Genomic DNA, 18786 nt, shown 5'->3' with positions numbered 1-18786 from the left:
CATGCATTCACAGTTTTGAGGCAGCTTTAATCGCATGTGTGGTAATTTCATGACTTAACTTACAACAGAGCAATGACGGTCATTGCTCGTATTCTTCTGGGCTTTATTTAAGCTATAATAAAGTAATTATGCAGCGCGCGCCGGCGCATTTGCGCATGCAATTCTTGAGTGCGCGCCGCGAGCACAGAATAACGGCTGATTGGACCTGTTCATTTTTCTGAATTTTACTGACATAGTCTGACAACATCTCATCTGACCGCAGTTCACTGTTGTTCAACTGAAGCTCCCTCGTCGTCACTTGTAGCCCATATTTTCAACCATCGATTCAACTTATTCATTCAAAAAGCTGATTCATTCAGTAAAGAAACAGCACCATTTGTTGCTCAGGGACGCAATACAATGCTCTGGATTTGATCTGAACTATATTTGTTGGCGAAATTGTGCAGAAACAGGCAATTATGTCTAAAATGTAAACATGAATAAAATTTATATAACATTTGTTATGCTGATATCTGGAGAAAAACGGCACTCTTCATGTGATGTTTATTAACACAGTGAAAGCGTGCACTCTAAATGCGCACCGACACTAGTCTAATCTACAAGACAACATCACATACAGGGATGTCAGATCGATTGTGCATCGTTAAAACAACAATTATGATAAAATCGTAGACTAAATATATCGCACACCCTAACCTACCCTCTTCACAGTATAAATAACATTTGAAATTCAGGTCTGTAGACATTACTATTTAGACTCTTGGTGGCAGTGAAACAGCTACTCTGGTGGCGTCAGTCAATCTATCTTTTTTGGTGGCATTTTATTTTCTTTCACTTCATGAACTTGTGAATTTACATTATGCATTTAAATTAATAGTACCCAATGCAAGATCATACTGGGGTGGCCACAGGGGTGGCCAGAGTTTATGCAGGGGTGGCTGTGGCCACCCCTTGGGGGCACCCCTGCTCTTGACCCTTGACTTTTGTTGAGATGCTTCTTTATCAGAAATTGCAAATGTTTATGGAAAACATTTCTGCATTGATAAAGCAAATCAACATGTCTGTGAATCAGTGAATCACGACACATCATGATGATTAAATCACCATCATTACATAACCAAATTCATCTGATCAGAATTTCTCTTGCAACTTTTGCTGTAACAAACATGTTTTGAAAACACAATTAAAGCAGCCATATAAAATCTAATGTTAAAATGTCAAGAATCAAGAGCCCATCTAAAGCAAACACTCTCCATAACAGTGACTTCAAACTTTATTATTTTTATATAAATCATCAACATCTAACCTGTCACCTGGTAATGTTCCCAGAACGTTCAGAGACGATGTGGAGTTCTTTTAAAGGCTGGGGAATGTTATTTGGTGAACCTTCAGGGAACATTCAGGATGTTCTGGAAATGTTTATGGGACTATTACTATAGGACGTTCTATTAACTTCCCAAATGTCCTCTTTGTAACGTTCTCGAACGACCATAAAATAACCAAAATAGAACGTCCCCCTAAACTCATATTGGGAATGTTATGAAATGACCAACAGAGGACCGTGTGGGAACATTCTGTTAATGTCCCAAATGTCCTCTTTGTAACATTTTTGGTTTGTTTTGATGATAAAATAACCAAAATGGAATGTCCTCCTGAAGTCATATAAGGAATCTTGAACTGCAGCACTTTCATTACCAACAGAACACGTTTTAGGAACGTCCCAAATGTTCTGTAAAGGTTTGGAATTTTTGTCACCTTTAGAGAACTTTTAGGGAACGTTGAGCAAGATCCTGAGAACGTTGTCTTCTACGTGGTTAGTTCACTCCAAAAAAGTTTAATTTAGTCACCCTCATGATGTTCCAAATCTGTAGGACTTTCTTTCTTCTTCAGAACATAAAAGAGATACTGAACAATGTTTAAACGTTTTTTGCCCATATTTGTATGGACATGTTTCTCAATACTGTATCTCATTTTGTGTTTCACAGAACAACGATATGCAGGTTTGGAACATCAAAAGGGTGAGTATGAGTAAATGACGATTTTTCATTTTGTGCGAGCTATAACTTAAACATCTTAACAAGCTGTGTTAAACAACATATGTTTGTTTGAAAATTACAGAAAAAAACAATATGACAAGTTCAAGTGAAGAATCATCTAAACTTAAAAAAATCACAAAGAAAAGCAACTTAATTGAAGATGGAAATCCGGCTCGATACCATTTGCGAGAAAACACAGACAATTTGAATCAATCTAAACCATATAGAAAAATGACCTTTGGAGAGAGAGACACAAACAAACACCATAAAATCATTCTGATGGTGGGAGAAACAGGAGCAGGAAAAACAACCCTGATCAATACGATGATCAACTACATGTTGGGTGTTCAGAGAGAAGACAAGGTTTGGTTTGAGATCACAGATGATCAGAGTGACCGAACATCAGCTCACACTCAGACCTCCAGAATCACTGTTTATGGGTTTTATCTACAAGAGAGTCCAATCCATTTAACAATCATCGACACGCCAGGATATGGAGACAAGCATGCTGAGAATGATAAAGAGATCGCTGAGAGTTTGCTTAGTTTAAGTAAATCTACAGAAGAGATTCATAGAATACATGTCTGGTGATTAAAGCAACACAAAATCAACTCTCTGACAGACAAATATACATATTTGATGCTGTTCAGTCTTTATTTGGAAGAGATATTGCTGAAAACATTGTCCTGCTCTTCACACACTCAACTGGAGCTCCTCCTAAAAATGCCCTGACGGCTGTTAAAGAGGCTAAAATCAAGTGTGCAGAGAATGACAAAGATCTGCCAGTGTTTTTCCTGGTTGACAACTGTCAGTCAGACGCTGCTGATGAAGATGATGACGATGAAGGATATCAAACAATCCAGGAACAATCATGGAATCTCAGTTACAGAGGAATCATGCATTTTTTCATGTTCCTTGACGCAAAACAAACAAAAAGCTTCAAGATGACTCAAGATGTGTTGCAGAAACGGAAGCAGTTGGAGGCAAATATCACCAATTTACAATCACAAGTTCAAATGATGGAACAAAAGCAAAATGAGCTAAAACGAACACAAGAAGCTCTGGAGCAGAACAAGAAAGATGTAAAAGGAAATAAGAACTTTGAGTATGAAGTTGAAGTGACCAACAAAGTAAGGGTTGATATTGATCATTCTTTTGCCTATAAGGCCACATGCTGCAGCGTCTGTGAGGAGAACTGCCATTATCCAGGATGCTGGTGGATCACCCCTCTTTCACAGTGCAGTGTGATGAGAAATAATCACTGTACAGTGTGCACAAATAAATGCCACTACAGCAAACATGTCAAAGAAGCAAAAATATATGTAACAAAGAAAAAGAAGGAGAAAAAGACATACGAAAATTTACTGAAGGATTATGATGGGAAGATTGGTGATGGTGAGTCTTTAATCAAGAAGCTAGAAGAAGAACTGCAGGAATTAGAGAAAGAGAAAATAAAGCTGGTGAATGAAGCTTTTTACTGTGTTGATACTCTGGAGATGATTACACTCAATGCTGATTCTCTACTCACTCTTCAGCACATTGATTTTCTGATTGAGAAGATGAAGGAAATTAATGAGCCTGAAAAGGCTGAAACTCTGGAAAACATCAAGAAGAGAGCAGAAGAAGATAAACAGGGAGCTGTGGAACACATAACAAGATGATTTAAAGTAATTAATGATTCATCAGCTACTGGCAGTGTTTCAGAACTTTTTGTCCTTGAAGCCAGCCCTCCTTGAAGGTTGTATGAAGGTTGTGCTTATTGAACAGCAGCAATATAGCATTTCCTTCACTGTAAACCCTGATAACAGAACAAAAAAATTGTAAGGCAATCAGTTGAATATTTTCATTTTTTTGTTAGTTCATTCGTTCATTCATTGACCATTCTGCCGTAAAGATTTAAAGGTGCCATCGAATTGAAAATTGAATTTACCTCGGCATAGTTGAATAACAAGAGTTCAGTACATGGAAATGACATACAGTGAGTTTCAAACTCCATTGTTTCCTCCTCCTTATATAAATCTCATTTGTTTAAAAGACCTCCGAAGAACAGGCGAATCTCAACATAACACCGACTGTTACGTAACAGTCGGGATCATTAATATGTACGCCCCCAATATTTGCATAATGCCAGCCCATGTTCCCAACATTATGAAAGGCATTACACAAGGGCAGCCAGTAACCTCTGGATCTGCACAGGTGGATCAACAGACTAGGTAAGCAAACAAGGACAATAGCGAAAAATGGCAGATGGAGCAATAATAACTGACATGATCCATGATATCATGATATTTTTAGTGATATTTGTAAATTGTCTTTCTAAATGTTTCGTTAGCGTTTTGCTAATGTACTGTTAAATGTGGTTAAAGTTACCATCGTTTCTTACTGTATTCACGGAGACAAGAGCCATCGCTATTTTCATTTTTAAACACTTGCAGTCTGTATAATTCATAAAGACAACTTCATTCTTTATAAATCTCTCCAACAGTGTGTAATGTTAGCTTTAGCCACGGAGCACTATCAAACTCATTCAGAATCAAATGTAAACATCCAAATAAATACTGTACTTACGCGATTAGACATGCTGCATGACGAACACTTTGTAAAGATCCATTTGAGGGTTATATTAGCTGTGTGAACTTTGTTTTTGCAATGATAGAGTCGAGAGCTCGGGAGGGGGTGGAGACGGGCGGAGAGCATGAGCATTTAAAGGGCCAGCAGTCTGAATCGGCTCATTTCTAATGATGCCCCAAAATAGGCAGTTAAAATTTTATTTTTTTTAAATCTATGGGGTATTTTGAGCTGAAACTTCACAGACACATTCAGGGGACACCTTAGACTTATATTACATCTTGTAAAAAAAACGTTCAATGGCACCTTTAAGTCTAAAATATATAAAGAGAAAAAAAAAAAGAGACACCTAACGAAAAAAACAAAAACAAACATAATTAAAATGAGTTAAATGCCTGGGTAAGAAGATTATATTTATCTAAATATAACTTGGTTCATTATGTTAGTGTCACAGTTATGCTTTGTTTATCTTAGTTTCATGGACTTCTAGTTTGTTTTCATATATCACATGTCTTCCTTTGTTCTGTTTTCCCGCCACCTTTTAGTTGTCATAGTAATTCATTTAATTATCACAGGTGTTCATCATTAGTTCCCTCATTAACCTTGTATTTAAGTTCCTGCCTTTTCACCCTTTAGTTGTCTGGTATTGTTTGTGTTAATGCTTGTGTGAACCTGCTTTGTAGCACACTGATTAAGCCTTGTTAATAAACCTTGTTGGATTTCTACATTCATCCTCATCTTCCCGGGAGCGATTTGTAACAGTTAGACAGAACAAATTGGGAGGTGGAGTATCTCTGTTTATAAATGTGAGTTCACTGGCAGGGCTCAAGAAGTCTATTCGGCTCTTTCACTCTCTGACTGCTAAGATTAGCTGCGTTTGAATTAGTACCAGAAGCGTACCGACACAAATTTAGAACGTTGTCTAAGGGAGTTAATGAGGCTCATGTTGAGTTTGCTAGAGAGCTTACCACTGCATTTACTCGTTGGTGTATGGCATTGGAGGTAACCACGTTTGAGGAGTTAAGTAACTTGATTGTGCTTGAACAGTTTAAGAAATCTGTTCCTGCTCGCACTGTGACATATATAAATGAGCAGAAAGCTGACACACCTGCTAAAGCTGCTGTGTTGGCTGACGATTATATTTTGATGCACAAGAGTAGTTTCGAGTTTCGGAAAAGGGAGGAAATGTTTGAAGAGAAAGTAGATCGTACATCCAGAAATTCATCTCTGATCATGTAACTACTGTCATGGTAAAGGCCACTGGAAAAATGAGTTCCCTGTGCTTAAAGCGAAGAGTAAAGGGGGAAAAGCTCCTTGTGTTAAGCCAGCTGTCCTTGTGGCACCAGTGTTAAATTCTGTTAACTCGTCTGCTGAGGTTTTTCCCACAACAGTGAACCGCATAAAAGATGGAGATTATTCACCTTTTATTACCTATGGGCATGTGTCGATTGTTGGTGAGGAGACAAAAGTTCCTGTGACTATTTTGAGGGACAATGGAGCTTCGGAGTCCTTTATTTTGCAGGATGTGTTGCCATTTTCCTCTTTGAGTGACTCTGGTACTAGTGTGCTTATTAGAGGAATTGGGTTAAATGTCTTATCTGAGTATGAATTTAAAATTTAGGTATGATCTCACCTTAAAATCAGATAACTGAAGTGGAATCTTTATTTGTTGAGATTTCTGCTGGTTTTGGAGGAAAAAATATTATTGTTGGTTGTTATTTACCGACCACCTGATTGTAGTATTCAAGATTTTAATGAAAGTTTTGCAAATTCACTTAATTTGATAAATAATGAGCATAAATACTATTATATTTAGATGATTTTAACATACAATTTAAGTGTTCAAATGATATTAAAACCACATGGAAAGTATAAATCAGTTGCTGCAAAAATAGAAGATTACTTCAGAGCTACTTTCAGACTTTGTGGATGGTGTACATACTTTGTTGAAAAAAATGTAAATAAACAGATTCTTTTTTATTTAGATTCTAATTCTATTCTATATAAACATCATTATAGAGGGGGTGGAGGTTGATACAGTTAATTATTACATCTCTAATAGAAGACAGTTTGTTTGTTTGTTTTAAGGGTTTCTATAGCACAGCAATACTATTCTGTGGGGTTCCTCAGGGGTCCATTCTTGGACCTTTACTATTTCTTATTTATATGAATGATTTATCGAATGTTTCAGATATTCTTACTCCAACAATGTTTGCAAATTACATAACCTTAGTTCTCTCACTCAAATTTTAATTTATTGATTAAGAATGCAAATGATGGTCTAATCGCTTATGCTAATTGGTTTAATTTAAATAAATTAACTTTAAATATGAAAAAATCTAATTTTGTTATTTTTAGTGGTAGTCACTGATTCGATTTGTAAAGCTCCAAAGCAGTGTTTTGAAATCGGCCCATCAATTGTTGAAACATTAACATTTTTTCTTTACTTCTTGATTTTGATAGAATTACGTCACACCTGTTTGTTCAACAACGTGTTTGTTTTACAGTTTGCATCGTAAGAATAGAAATCTCAAACTTCAACAACAGTTCAGTTTTGCTTTATAACACCATAACAAGACATTTCCTGTCTGAATACAGGATCTTGTTCAAGTTGTTAATATTTCAAGACTGGACTACTTCAACTTATCCAGCCCCAGTGAATATGAACCTCTCAGATGATCCAGAGTGCAGCAGCATGTCTGGTTTTTAATCAACCAAAGAGGACCCAAGTCACACCTCTTTTGGTCTCACATCACTGGCTAGCTATATCTGCCTACATTAAACTCAAGGCTGTGATGCTGGAACTGCACTCTCCACTCCTATAGGTGTATGTTCCTTTTCACCATTTATGGTCAGTGATGGTTGATCATTCACAATAAAGCAAAGTCATGTTCCAAAACCACCACCCTCTCTGTTCCTCTTTGGTGAAGGAGCTGCTAACCTCCACCTGCTCTGCTGAAACCATCACAAAAAGTTCTTTGTTTTCCTTTATGCATTTCAATTTTGCGGCATTTGCACTAATAGCTCATACTTTATATTCTTGACTAGGACTGAAACAACAATGAACGGAACTGAAACTGTTCACTTTATATGCAGACTGTTCACTTTTGTGTCACAAAAGTTTGTCATACCAGGCAATATGCTTTTGTGAAGATTGTGTGTGCATAATGTGGGAGACAATAATATAAAAAATAATTTATAACTTTTTAATAAATCACATCTTTAGGTCCAACATGATCTATGTTTATAAGCAGTATGCATATCTATAAGAAAATTCTATAAGCAGATTGAATAAGGAATATCACTGTTGTAATCATGCTATTAATGAAACAAGAATTTGGCAAAGAATTTTGGTATTTCCCCATTCAATGTGACAGATGCTGTACCTTTTTGTGCATACAATGAAATAAAGAAAAAAAGGTAACCAACCAATTGAATTTAACCTGTTGAATAATGTGAAATGTTTACAAAGCTTATATATTAGAGGATATTTTCTGAAGTGAAAATAATAAAAGCTGTAAATCAATTGCCAATATGTTTGGACATCCAACTAACATATCTCGCCTTATGAATATGATATATTCCTATCATACAAATAAATTTCATGGATTATCTAACGATTAATTACTATTAAAGGGCACTGATGTTAATTTTTTTTTTTTTTAAAGAAAATGTCGTCAAAGTAATGGTGTAATATATTATTAAGGTCTTCCAGTCAGGATTTAGACATACTGACACTGCTCTCATTAGAGTAGCAAATTATTTGCTCTAATCATCCAATGATGGTTTTATCTCTCTATTAGTGTTGCTGGATGGATCTTATTGCTGCGTTATAGTACATCTGAACATAGTGTAAGTGGTAACTAAATATATTTTCTAAATACAGAGATAGTATATTAAAAGCACATTTAAGTTCATATTTCATGTTGTCTCAAAATAGCACAGTTGAGTACATTTAGATGTTCCTAAGATTATCTTAAAAAGTACTAAAGAAGAAGTTTTAGTATATTAAGTACAAAATTAGTGCGTGAAAATAGAGCACTTTAAGTACATTATAGAAATGTACTTTTTTTCACCTGGGATGACTACGACATATGCTCTTAATGAGAAATACGGAACAGTTCATGCGTTCATACCTTAAGGCTAGATTACTGTAACGCTCTACTGGGTGGTTGTTCCTCCCGCTTGATAAATAAACTCCAGCTCGTACCAAATGCAGCAGCTAGAGTTCTTACTAGAACTAGGAAGTATGACCATATTAGCCCAGTTCTGTCGTCACTGCATTGGCTTCCTGTTAAACATTGTATAGATTTTAAAATCTTGCTAATTACTTACAAATTACTAAATGATTTAGCTCCCTAGTACCTAAGCGAGCTCTTAAAGCATTATAGTCCTTCACGTCTATCCCAGAATTCAGCTGATAATACCTACAATATCAAAATCAACTGCAGGTGGTAGATCCTTCTCCTATTTGACACCTAAACTTTCCATGCATTGTTCGGCACACTCTGTCAGTTTAAATCTAGACTAAAACGCATCTCTTCAACTTGGCATACACATAATACATTATAATTTTCTATGATTCAAAATGGTTAAATGATTGTATCATAAGAAGAATGGCATTGTCACAGACACGCCAGGCTCCACAGTCACCCAATCACAGCGCACTCCCTCACCAGAATACTAATCATCCACACCTGACACTCATCAGCACCTTCATCAGTAGCACTACAAAAGACACAGCAACACACACAGTCACTGTCCACTGTCTTGTTTATGCATACTCACCTGTTATGCTTACCTGAAGGACTCCTTTGAAGAATGCTCACCTGTATCCAGCGTCTTCCTCATCTCCCAGTGTTTTCCTCATCTCCTGTGAGTGTTTCTGTGTCTGGTCTGCTCCACGTCTGCCTGCCATCTCCGATCCCTGAAAGTTACAAGACAAGCATCAGCTCTACGATCACATCTGAATCTGCCATTTCTCACCTGCACTCTGCTCACGCTCTCTGGTTGATCAGTAAACTTTATATATACTCCATCAGTGTCTCCGTCCCCTTCTGGTTATAACAGAATATATATGCTAATATTAGTCCAGATCCTCAACAAACCCATTTTCATACAGGCATGATGAATCCGATCTTCAACTAGATAGAACTGGAATAAATATTTTGACTGTTCTAATCCGATCTGACTTATGACCTGTAATGCTGCCTGAATCATAATCATGCACTGTTCGCTGTATGGCTCTGTGATAACACATGTCATTCTAGGAAATTCCTATGGGCATCATAATATTGCTGTAGCTGAATAAACAGAAGGTTGAAACACTTTGATTGATTAAAAATAATGTGTAAGAAGCCACATCATCTCACAGAAGGATGCTCAATTGTCGTCATAAAAACGCCATTAAATGTTGTCTTTTGTTGGACAAAATGTTAATAAGTGCTTCTTATCAATCAATCAATAATTTATTTATCAAGTACTTTAAAAACCGCAAAGTATACCAAAGTGCTGTACACAGTAAAATCCACAGAGTTAAATCAACTCTGCTCAGATAACATTTGGTCCCTCTCTGAATAGTGTTAAAATAACACTGAAGCAGAGTTAAAGTTAATGCGATAATTAAGCTATTAATTAAGGGATGATTGAACATTAATGATGAACACCTGCTGTTAACAAGCAGAATCACTGAAGAAAAGAGAAACACAAGAACTACAAGTGACTTCAGCCAAAACCATTTCATTGAAATCAACTGAAGGTAAAAGACATTAAATCTCTCAAGATATGATTTACTTATTACTAACCATATTGACTTTATTTCTGTCACATGTCTAAATTTCTTATTGAGAATTAACAGAGGTTTAGATGTTGGTGTTTTATTGGTCAATAAATTATGCCACCATCGTGGTGGTCAGGGTTTGTTTTAGTTGGGCTCTTGACCTTTTTATGTTTTTAAAATAATACGTGTTTGAGCAATTGCAATAGTGTTTCACAGCAAACACTTGTGCATTGCCGAATCAAAAGACTAAAGAAGCAGATCCTTTCTATGTTAGATTTTTCTCTGCAACAATGCATATGTTGTTGTAAAGCAGTGAAGTCAGTGCTTATATGTTGATATAGTCATTGTGAGATGGCCTGATTGTATCCAAAGCAACTGGTCATATGTTTAATCATTTGTACATTTTGGTTTTGCATTAGCAACCCTGTAAAACTACAGCATGAGAAGAAAGTGCTGCAGCAAACAGATATAATATTTAATTTGAAAACCATGCAGTGCATAAAAAAAATTGAACTACTGCAGCACTTAGACACACACAGACATCAAGAATCAGCATATGAATCTCAACAATGGTGATAAAAATAAGATGCTTCATGCTACAATGTATGCTGGGTATCACCATAGGACAAAACTCCCATCATGCACTGCAGTATGAATAATTATTGTCACCACTGTTGAGGATTGTATGCTATATTTTCTTGTATAAGCCTGAGCTGTAATAGATGCTCATTTTTAGCACTGAAGTATTACGGTGGCATTTGTTTAATAGAACTTTTGTGCTTTTGTTGCAATTTTTTGATAGCTGAATCTCAGTCAAGAAACCAAAGAGAACGAGACCTCTTTGTGATGCTTATTTGAAATGGCTTTCAAGCTGCAAATTTATGTGGATCTGCTCCTTTAGTCTTTTGAATCGGCAATGCACAAGTGTTTGCTGTGAATCACTATTGCAATTGATCAAACACAAATCATTTTAAAAACATAAAAAGGTCAAGAGCCCAACTAAAACAAACCCTGACCACCACGATGGTGGCATAATTTATTAACCAATAAAACACCAACATTTAAACCTCTGTTAATTCTCAATAAGAAATTATTTAGACATGTGACAGAAATAAAGTCAATATGGTTAGTAATAAGTAAATCAGATCTTTTAATCAGATCTTTAGAGATTTAATGTCTTTTACCTTCAGTGGATTTCAATGAAATGGTTTTGGCTGAAGTCACTTGCAGTTCTTGTGTTTCTCTTTTCTTCAGTTATTCTGCTTGTTAACAGCAGGTGTTCATCATTAATGTTCAATCATCCCTTAATTAATAGCTTAATTATCTCATTAACTTTAACTCTGCTTCAGTGTTATTTTAACACTATTCAGAGAGGGACCAAATGTTATCTGAGCAGAGTTGATTTAACTCTGTGGATTTTACTGTGTACAAGAAAAACATTTCAATACATACACAAAATACAAAAAATAATAATAGCAATTAATTAAGATACATAAGTAAATACCTATAAAACTACACATCAAATGCCTGTGTTTTGGTCTTATGTCTGGAAAGATGTTTGACACGTGTTGCTTTTAAATGTACATAATAAGCGATGGATTAGCATTTGGAGCCGTACTTCATTGACAAGCTGTGCATTAAAAAAATAATGGCAGCCTTTGTGATTTCATAATCGCACTAAGAATTGCATCGAAGTGTGATTTCTTTGTTATTTTTCAAATTGTGCAATAAATCGTGCAGCCCTAGTATCAAGTGTTATGTGTGAATTACAAGTGTTTTATTTGACAAAGTTATTCTAGTGAGTATTTGAGAGAAGTTTCTGTCTACGTGTGTGTGCTGTGAGGCTTTGAGTGTGCATCTGATGAGAGTTTTCAGCAATAGATTGTTCTGAAATGCTTTAAAGTTTAATAAACTGTATTGTCTATAATCTAAACAAGCAAAGCTGCAACTAGAATGTTCACATTATTTCATAGAAATAAGGATGCACATCACCATTATAATAATTGAATAAGCTAAAATTATATATTATGTTTTCTTGCAGATCACATGATTGTAATAAATGGGTGTTGCACCATGTATAAATACAACTACAGATCTTCCTGTCTGTAAGTTCCTGAAGTGAGTTAGAGAAGGAAACACTGGCACACAGGTAATATTGCAACATATTGCACTTGTATTGCTCTTAAGCTCTGTGATTCAATGTGTTGATTGTTGTGATGATCTGTCTTAAACTGTATCTTACTGCATATAATGCAGTTATTACAATAGTGCGTGTAGATAAATAGGGTTGATTTAATGGGTAACACTTTACAATAACAGTACATGAATAACCATGAACTAATACCTGAGTTAATAGTTACTTCAACATGAACTCGTGATTAGTTAAGATATGAACTAATGAAGAGTGATCCTTAACTACGACAGGAGTCATAGGGATTCATGCATGAAAACAGAAGCCTTAACTAAGCGTTAATACATGTTTGATAATTAATGCATTAATTAACATTTAGGGTAAACTAAATCAAACAGTCTCTATAAGAAGGAATAATACATATTTGGACTTTGAAATAAATGTAAACAATTTATTAATGTCAGAATTTAAACTACTGACATCAGCAGCTTCATTATAATCATTACTGAAAGGCACATGATTAGTTTGCCATTATTTTCACTTATCCTCCTTATCAAACATATAAAATACTAAATACACTATTTATCTTAAAAGGTCTTAATCTGTTTTGTGATATTCTTTCCTATCAAACTAAACTACTGTGACTTACATCAGTTCCTGAGGAATCGGTTCCCAAAAAAATAACCAAACAGGAAACATGAACTAAGGTCAGGGAGCGTTTGCTGGGATCAGATTCAGAAGTTCACTCTCCATCCAGACGCAGGCCATGATCATACTGTACCTCCATTCTCTGACTTTTTGAAAAGTCACACAACATCACTTAACTGGGCTGAATACTTATATAGTTGTGTTAGTACATGTGTGTTTGATAGTAAGTTAATGATAATAATGAGCTGAATTTGGTAAGTAGTTAACAGTGAATTAATTATGATTGTGCCCCCTCAAGTAAAGTCATGACATAAGTATACATTAACAAACCATTAGTTGATGTTAGTATATGCTTAGTTAATATTATTTATATTTATTTATATATTTATTTATATAATTAAACAAATATGGACTTGAAAGCAAGCCATAAACATACCTGTAAAGACACACATAAGGCACATTTACATGTAAAATAGTGCGCGTCCACAAGCTAATGCTAATCAAAGCATATACATTTAAATGACAAAAATACAAATAACGTACAGTTAATAACTGCACATAACCTCCTGAAAACCCCAATAAAACATACATGTAAATATGTCTTTAATTATTAATTCGGCTTACCAAAGCAGTCAACATTTATTAGTTTAAAATGCCAGCAACACAACAAACGCGCCAAGAGAACACCTAGCGTGCGCCACTAATGAGTGTCCCACCAGAAACAAACCCTACATACTTTAGTTCCTGGAATAAACTATGACTATTTAGCTATGACTAAATATAAATGAACTATAAAAATCAGAAAACAGTTTAGACCAAATTAAATTTATTAGAGGTAGTTAGTCTATTTTCCACATTTGATTAGACAGATCTATGTAATTAATGGCTAAATAATCATGTGCCATTGCAATTATTTGTCACAAAGCTGCAGATGGCAGATTATGATATTACAGTGTAAATTATGACAGTATTAAATCACGTTTAATTCAAATTCAGAGTACTTCTTGTTTACTCTTATGGAGGCTGATTTATTTAGTTTACCCCTAAATGTTAATTAATGTATTAATTATCAAATATGTATTAACGCGTAGTTAAGGCTGCTGTTTTCATGCATGAATCCTTATGACTCTTGTCATAGTTAAGGATCACTCTTCATTAGTTCATGATCAGTTCATATCATAACTAATCATGAGTTCATGTTGAAGTAACTATTAATTTAGGTATTAGTTCATGGTTATTCATGTACTGTTATTGTAAAGTGTTACCATTTAATGTTCCAACCTATAAAAAAATTATTATTAAAAGTACATGTTGACTACTGTATAAGTTATGTTCCTATGAACAAAGTCATAACAAATTTGTATAACAAATAACTAGAAGGACTCTCAAACCAGTCATGACAGATTTTACTGAAGGGTATGAATAATACAGATTTTATTCTTTAATTTGTACTGTTAATAGTGATGCTAGAGTGCATTTTATATAAATTTACTATGACTTTTTACCTGCTAAAATATAATATAATATATAATATTCTGCCATGTTTGCTACATTTGTAGAGATTGCAGATCACATTCCTGAAGTAAAACTACAGTAACACTTTAGTATAAGGAACACATATAAACTATTAACTACAAATTTTCCCTCAATAAACTCCTAATTTACTACTTATTAATAATTAGTAAGAAAGTTGTTAAGTTTAGGTATTAGGTAGGATTAAGAATGTAGAATAAGGTCATGCAGAATAAGGCATTAATATGTGCTTTATAAGTACTAAGAAATAGCCAATATTCTATTAATATGCACAAAATTAAAAGACCCTAAAATAAAGTGTTACCAAAACTTTTTAATTTTAAAAAATGAGTATCTGTTTCTGAATCTGCCATAATATTGTGCCACAATACATTTTTTTCAAAATCAGATGAAACAAAATGTTGTTTTCTGCTTTATATTACAGATATGGCCAGATTAGGACAAAAAATGCACAATATTGATGAAATCCTCAAACAGTGTAGTGTAATTGGAAGTGGTACTCCTACACGATACCATTTGAAACTGGCAGACCTTCCCGATGAATATAGGGCATATAGAAAATTGACCTTTGGCAAAAGAAACAAAGACAAACCCCATAAAAACATTCTGATGGTGGGAGAAACAGGAGCAGGAAAAACAACCCTGATCAATGTGATGATCAACTACATGTTAGGAGTAAAGAGAGAAGACAAGGTTTGGTTTGAGATCACAGATGATCAGAGTGACCGAACATCAGTTCACAGTCAGACCTCCAGAATCACTGTTTATGGGTTTTATCCACAAGAGAGTCCAATTGATTTAACAATCATCGACACTCCAGGATATGGAGACACTCGTGGAGTTGAAGTGGATAAAGAGATCTCTGAGAGTTTGTGTAGCTTAATCAGATCTGCTGAAGAGGTTCAGGAAATACATGCAGTGTGTCTGGTGATTAAAACATCCCAAAATCGACTCTCTGACAGACAACAATACATATTTGATGCTGTTCAGTCTTTATTTGGAAGAGATATTGCTGAAAACATTGTCCTGCTCTTCACACACTCGACTGGAGCTCCTCCTAAAAATGCCCTGACGGCTGTTAAAGAGGCTAAAATCAAGTGTGCAGATAATGACAAGAATCAGCCAGTGTATTTCCTGTTTGACAACTGTCAAGTTCAGGCCTCTGATGAAAAATATGATGAAGAATATGATGAAGAACATGAACAGGCACTGGAAAAATCATGGAATCGCAGTATTCGAGGGGTGGCAATATTTTTCAAGTTTCTTGAGAGTGTAAAATCAAAATCCCTGAAGATGACTCAAGATGTTTTGCAGAAACAAAAGCAGTGGCATGCAAACATCTGCAATTTATAATTACGTGTTAAAGTGATAGACAAAAAGCAAAATGAGCTGAAACAAACTCAAGAAGCTCTTGAGCAGAACAAGGAATATGTCAAAAACAATGAAAACCTTGAGTATGAAGTTGATATGGTCTACAAAGACAAGGTGGATATTGATCCTTCTGTAGCCAAAGCAGCGATGTGCTGCACCGCCTGTGAGGAGAACTGTCATTATCCAGACTGCTGGTGGGCCAAAAATCTCTCATGGTGCAGTGTGATGAAAAATAATCACTGTACAGTGTGCACAAATAAATGCCACTACAGCAAACACGTCAAAGAAGCAAAAATTTATGAAACAAAGACAAAGAAGGAGAAGAGAACATATGAAGAGTTAAAGAAAAAATATGAAGACAAAATTAGGGATGGTGAGTCTATGGTCAAGAAGCTGGAATTACAGATGGAGAAAGTAAAGCTGGTGATGGAAGCTTTTCACTGTGTGGAAACTCTGCAGATTATTGCCCTCAATGCTGAATCTCTGATCACTCTTCAGCACATTGATTTCCTGATTGAGAAGCTGAAGGAAATCAAAGAGCCCGAAAAGGCCAAAACACTGGAAAACATCAAGAAAACAGCAGGAGGGAAAAAACGGATCTCAAGGATACATAAAAGATTTTCTAAAAAATGTTAATACGATGGGAGTGAAAGTGATAGAATAGGAGAACCAGATCAAGAAAAGACCAACTCGGGTCACTTAAACTTTATGCAGTGAAGGCAATACTCCACTGCATAGTCCTTTTCTTGATGTAATAGTATTTTAATAATAATAATAATGATGATGTAATTTAATAATAATGATGTAATAGTATAATAATATTTTCAAACCCCAAAATGAAAATGCATTAAGATTGGAATTGCATTATTGTAAGTAAATGATGACAGAATTTTCTTTGGTGAACTGTCCCTTTGTGTGTAAAGAGTGTTAGTCACGTACACTCACAGAAAATCTGAATGATCCTGAAATTGTGTCCATGTCTATCATCACACTTGCTTTTATGTTATCATTTGTAAGTTGTTTTGGATAAATGCATCTGCTAAATCAACAAATGCAAAATACACTGTAAAATGTAATTAGTTGAGTTTACTTCGAAAGCTTAATTAAACTGTTGGGTTTACTTAAAAAACTTAAGGAAACCGATTGCCTTAAATTTAGCAAGTAAGTTAACTCATTATTTTGAATTGATAAAACTACACAGTAAAATCCACAGAGTTAAATCAACTCTGCTCAGATAACATTTGGTCCCTCTCTGAATAGTGTTAAAATAACACTGAAGCAGAGTTAAAGTTAATGAGATAATTAAGCTATTAATTAAGGGATGATTGAACATTAATGATGAACACCTGCTGTTAACAAGCAGAATAACTGAAGAAAAGAGAAACACAAGAACTGCAAGTGACTTCAGCCAAAACCATTTCATTGAAATCCACTGAAGGTAAAAGACATTAAATCTCTAAAGATCTGATTAAAAGATCTGATTTACTTATTACTAACCATATTGACTTTATTTCTGTCACATGTCTAAATAATTTCTTATTGAGAATTAACAGAGGTTTAAATGTTGGTGTTTTATTGGTTAATAAATTATGCCACCATCGTGGTGGTCAGGGTTTGTTTTAGTTGGGCTCTTGACATTTTTATATTTTTAAAATAATTTGTGTTTGATCAATTGCAATAGTGATTCACAGCAAACACTTGTGCATTGCCGATTCAAAAGACTAAAGGAGCAGATCCACATAAATTTGCAGCTTGAAAGCCATTTCAAATAAGCATCACAAAGAGGTCTCGTTCTCTTTGGTTTCTTGACTGAGATTCAGCTATCAAAAAATTGCAACAAAAGCACAAAAGTTCTATTAAACAAATGCCACCGTAATACTTCAGTGCTAAAAATGAGCATCTATTACAGCTCAGGCTTATACAAGAAAATATAGCATACAATCCTCAACAGTGGTGACAATAATTATTCATACTGCAGTGCATGATGGGAGTTTTGTCCTATGGTGATACCCAGCATACATTGTAGCATGAAGCATCTTATTTTTATCACCATTGTTGAGATTCATATGCTGATTCTTGATGTCTGTGTGTGTCTAAGTGCTGCAGTAGTTCAATTTTTTTTATGCACTGCATGGTTTTCAAAATAAATATTATATCTGTTTGCTGCAGCACTTTCTTCTCATGCTGTAGTTTTACAGGGTTGCTAATGCAAAACCAAAATGTACAAATGATTAAACATATGACCAGTTGCTTTGGATACAATCAGGCCATCTCACAATGACTATATCAACATATAAGCACTGACTTCACTGCTTTACAACAACATATGCATTGTTGCAGAGAAAAATCTAACATAGAAAGGATCTGCTTCTTTAGTCTTTTGATTCGGCAATGCACAAGTGTTTGCTGTGAAACACTATTGCAATTGCTCAAACACGTATTATTTTAAAAACATAAAAAGGTCAAGAGCCCAACTAAAACAAACCCTGACCACCACGATGGTGGCATAATTTATTGACCAATAAAACACCAACATCTAAACCTCTGTTAATTCTCAATAAGAAATTTAGACATGTGACAGAAATAAAGTCAATATGGTTAGTAATAAGTAAATCATATCTTGAGAGATTTAATGTCTTTTACCTTCAGTTGATTTCAATGAAATGGTTTTGGCTGAAGTCACTTGTAGTTCTTGTGTTTCTCTTTTCTTCAGTGATTCT

The 18786-nt window shown here is 34.9% G+C and overlaps 1 protein-coding gene, 1 long non-coding RNA gene and 1 pseudogene across 3 annotated transcripts in view; all 3 read left to right on the top strand.

The window, feature by feature from the left end:
- Positions 1–2032, top strand: part of LOC137014416 (uncharacterized) — a 55173-nt gene extending 53141 nt beyond the window's left edge. Inside the window, exon 8 of the mRNA XM_067378722.1 lies at positions 1986–2032. Within this exon, the coding sequence (XP_067234823.1) occupies positions 1986–2032 (47 nt within the window). The remainder of the gene's footprint in view (positions 1–1985) is intronic.
- LOC137014248 (uncharacterized) overlaps positions 1–18786 on the top strand; it is a 439549-nt gene that overhangs the window by 199609 nt on the left and 221154 nt on the right. The gene's annotated exons all lie outside the window — the stretch shown is intronic.
- On the top strand, positions 2130–3697 carry LOC137014415 (uncharacterized; annotated as a pseudogene).

The sequence above is a fragment of the Chanodichthys erythropterus genome, chromosome 23, assembly GCF_024489055.1.
Source record: "Chanodichthys erythropterus isolate Z2021 chromosome 23, ASM2448905v1, whole genome shotgun sequence".
Classification (NCBI taxonomy): domain Eukaryota; kingdom Metazoa; phylum Chordata; class Actinopteri; order Cypriniformes; family Xenocyprididae; genus Chanodichthys; species Chanodichthys erythropterus.
The sequence above is the reverse complement of the archived record's forward strand: the minus strand, read 5'-3'. Positions and strand labels throughout refer to the sequence as shown.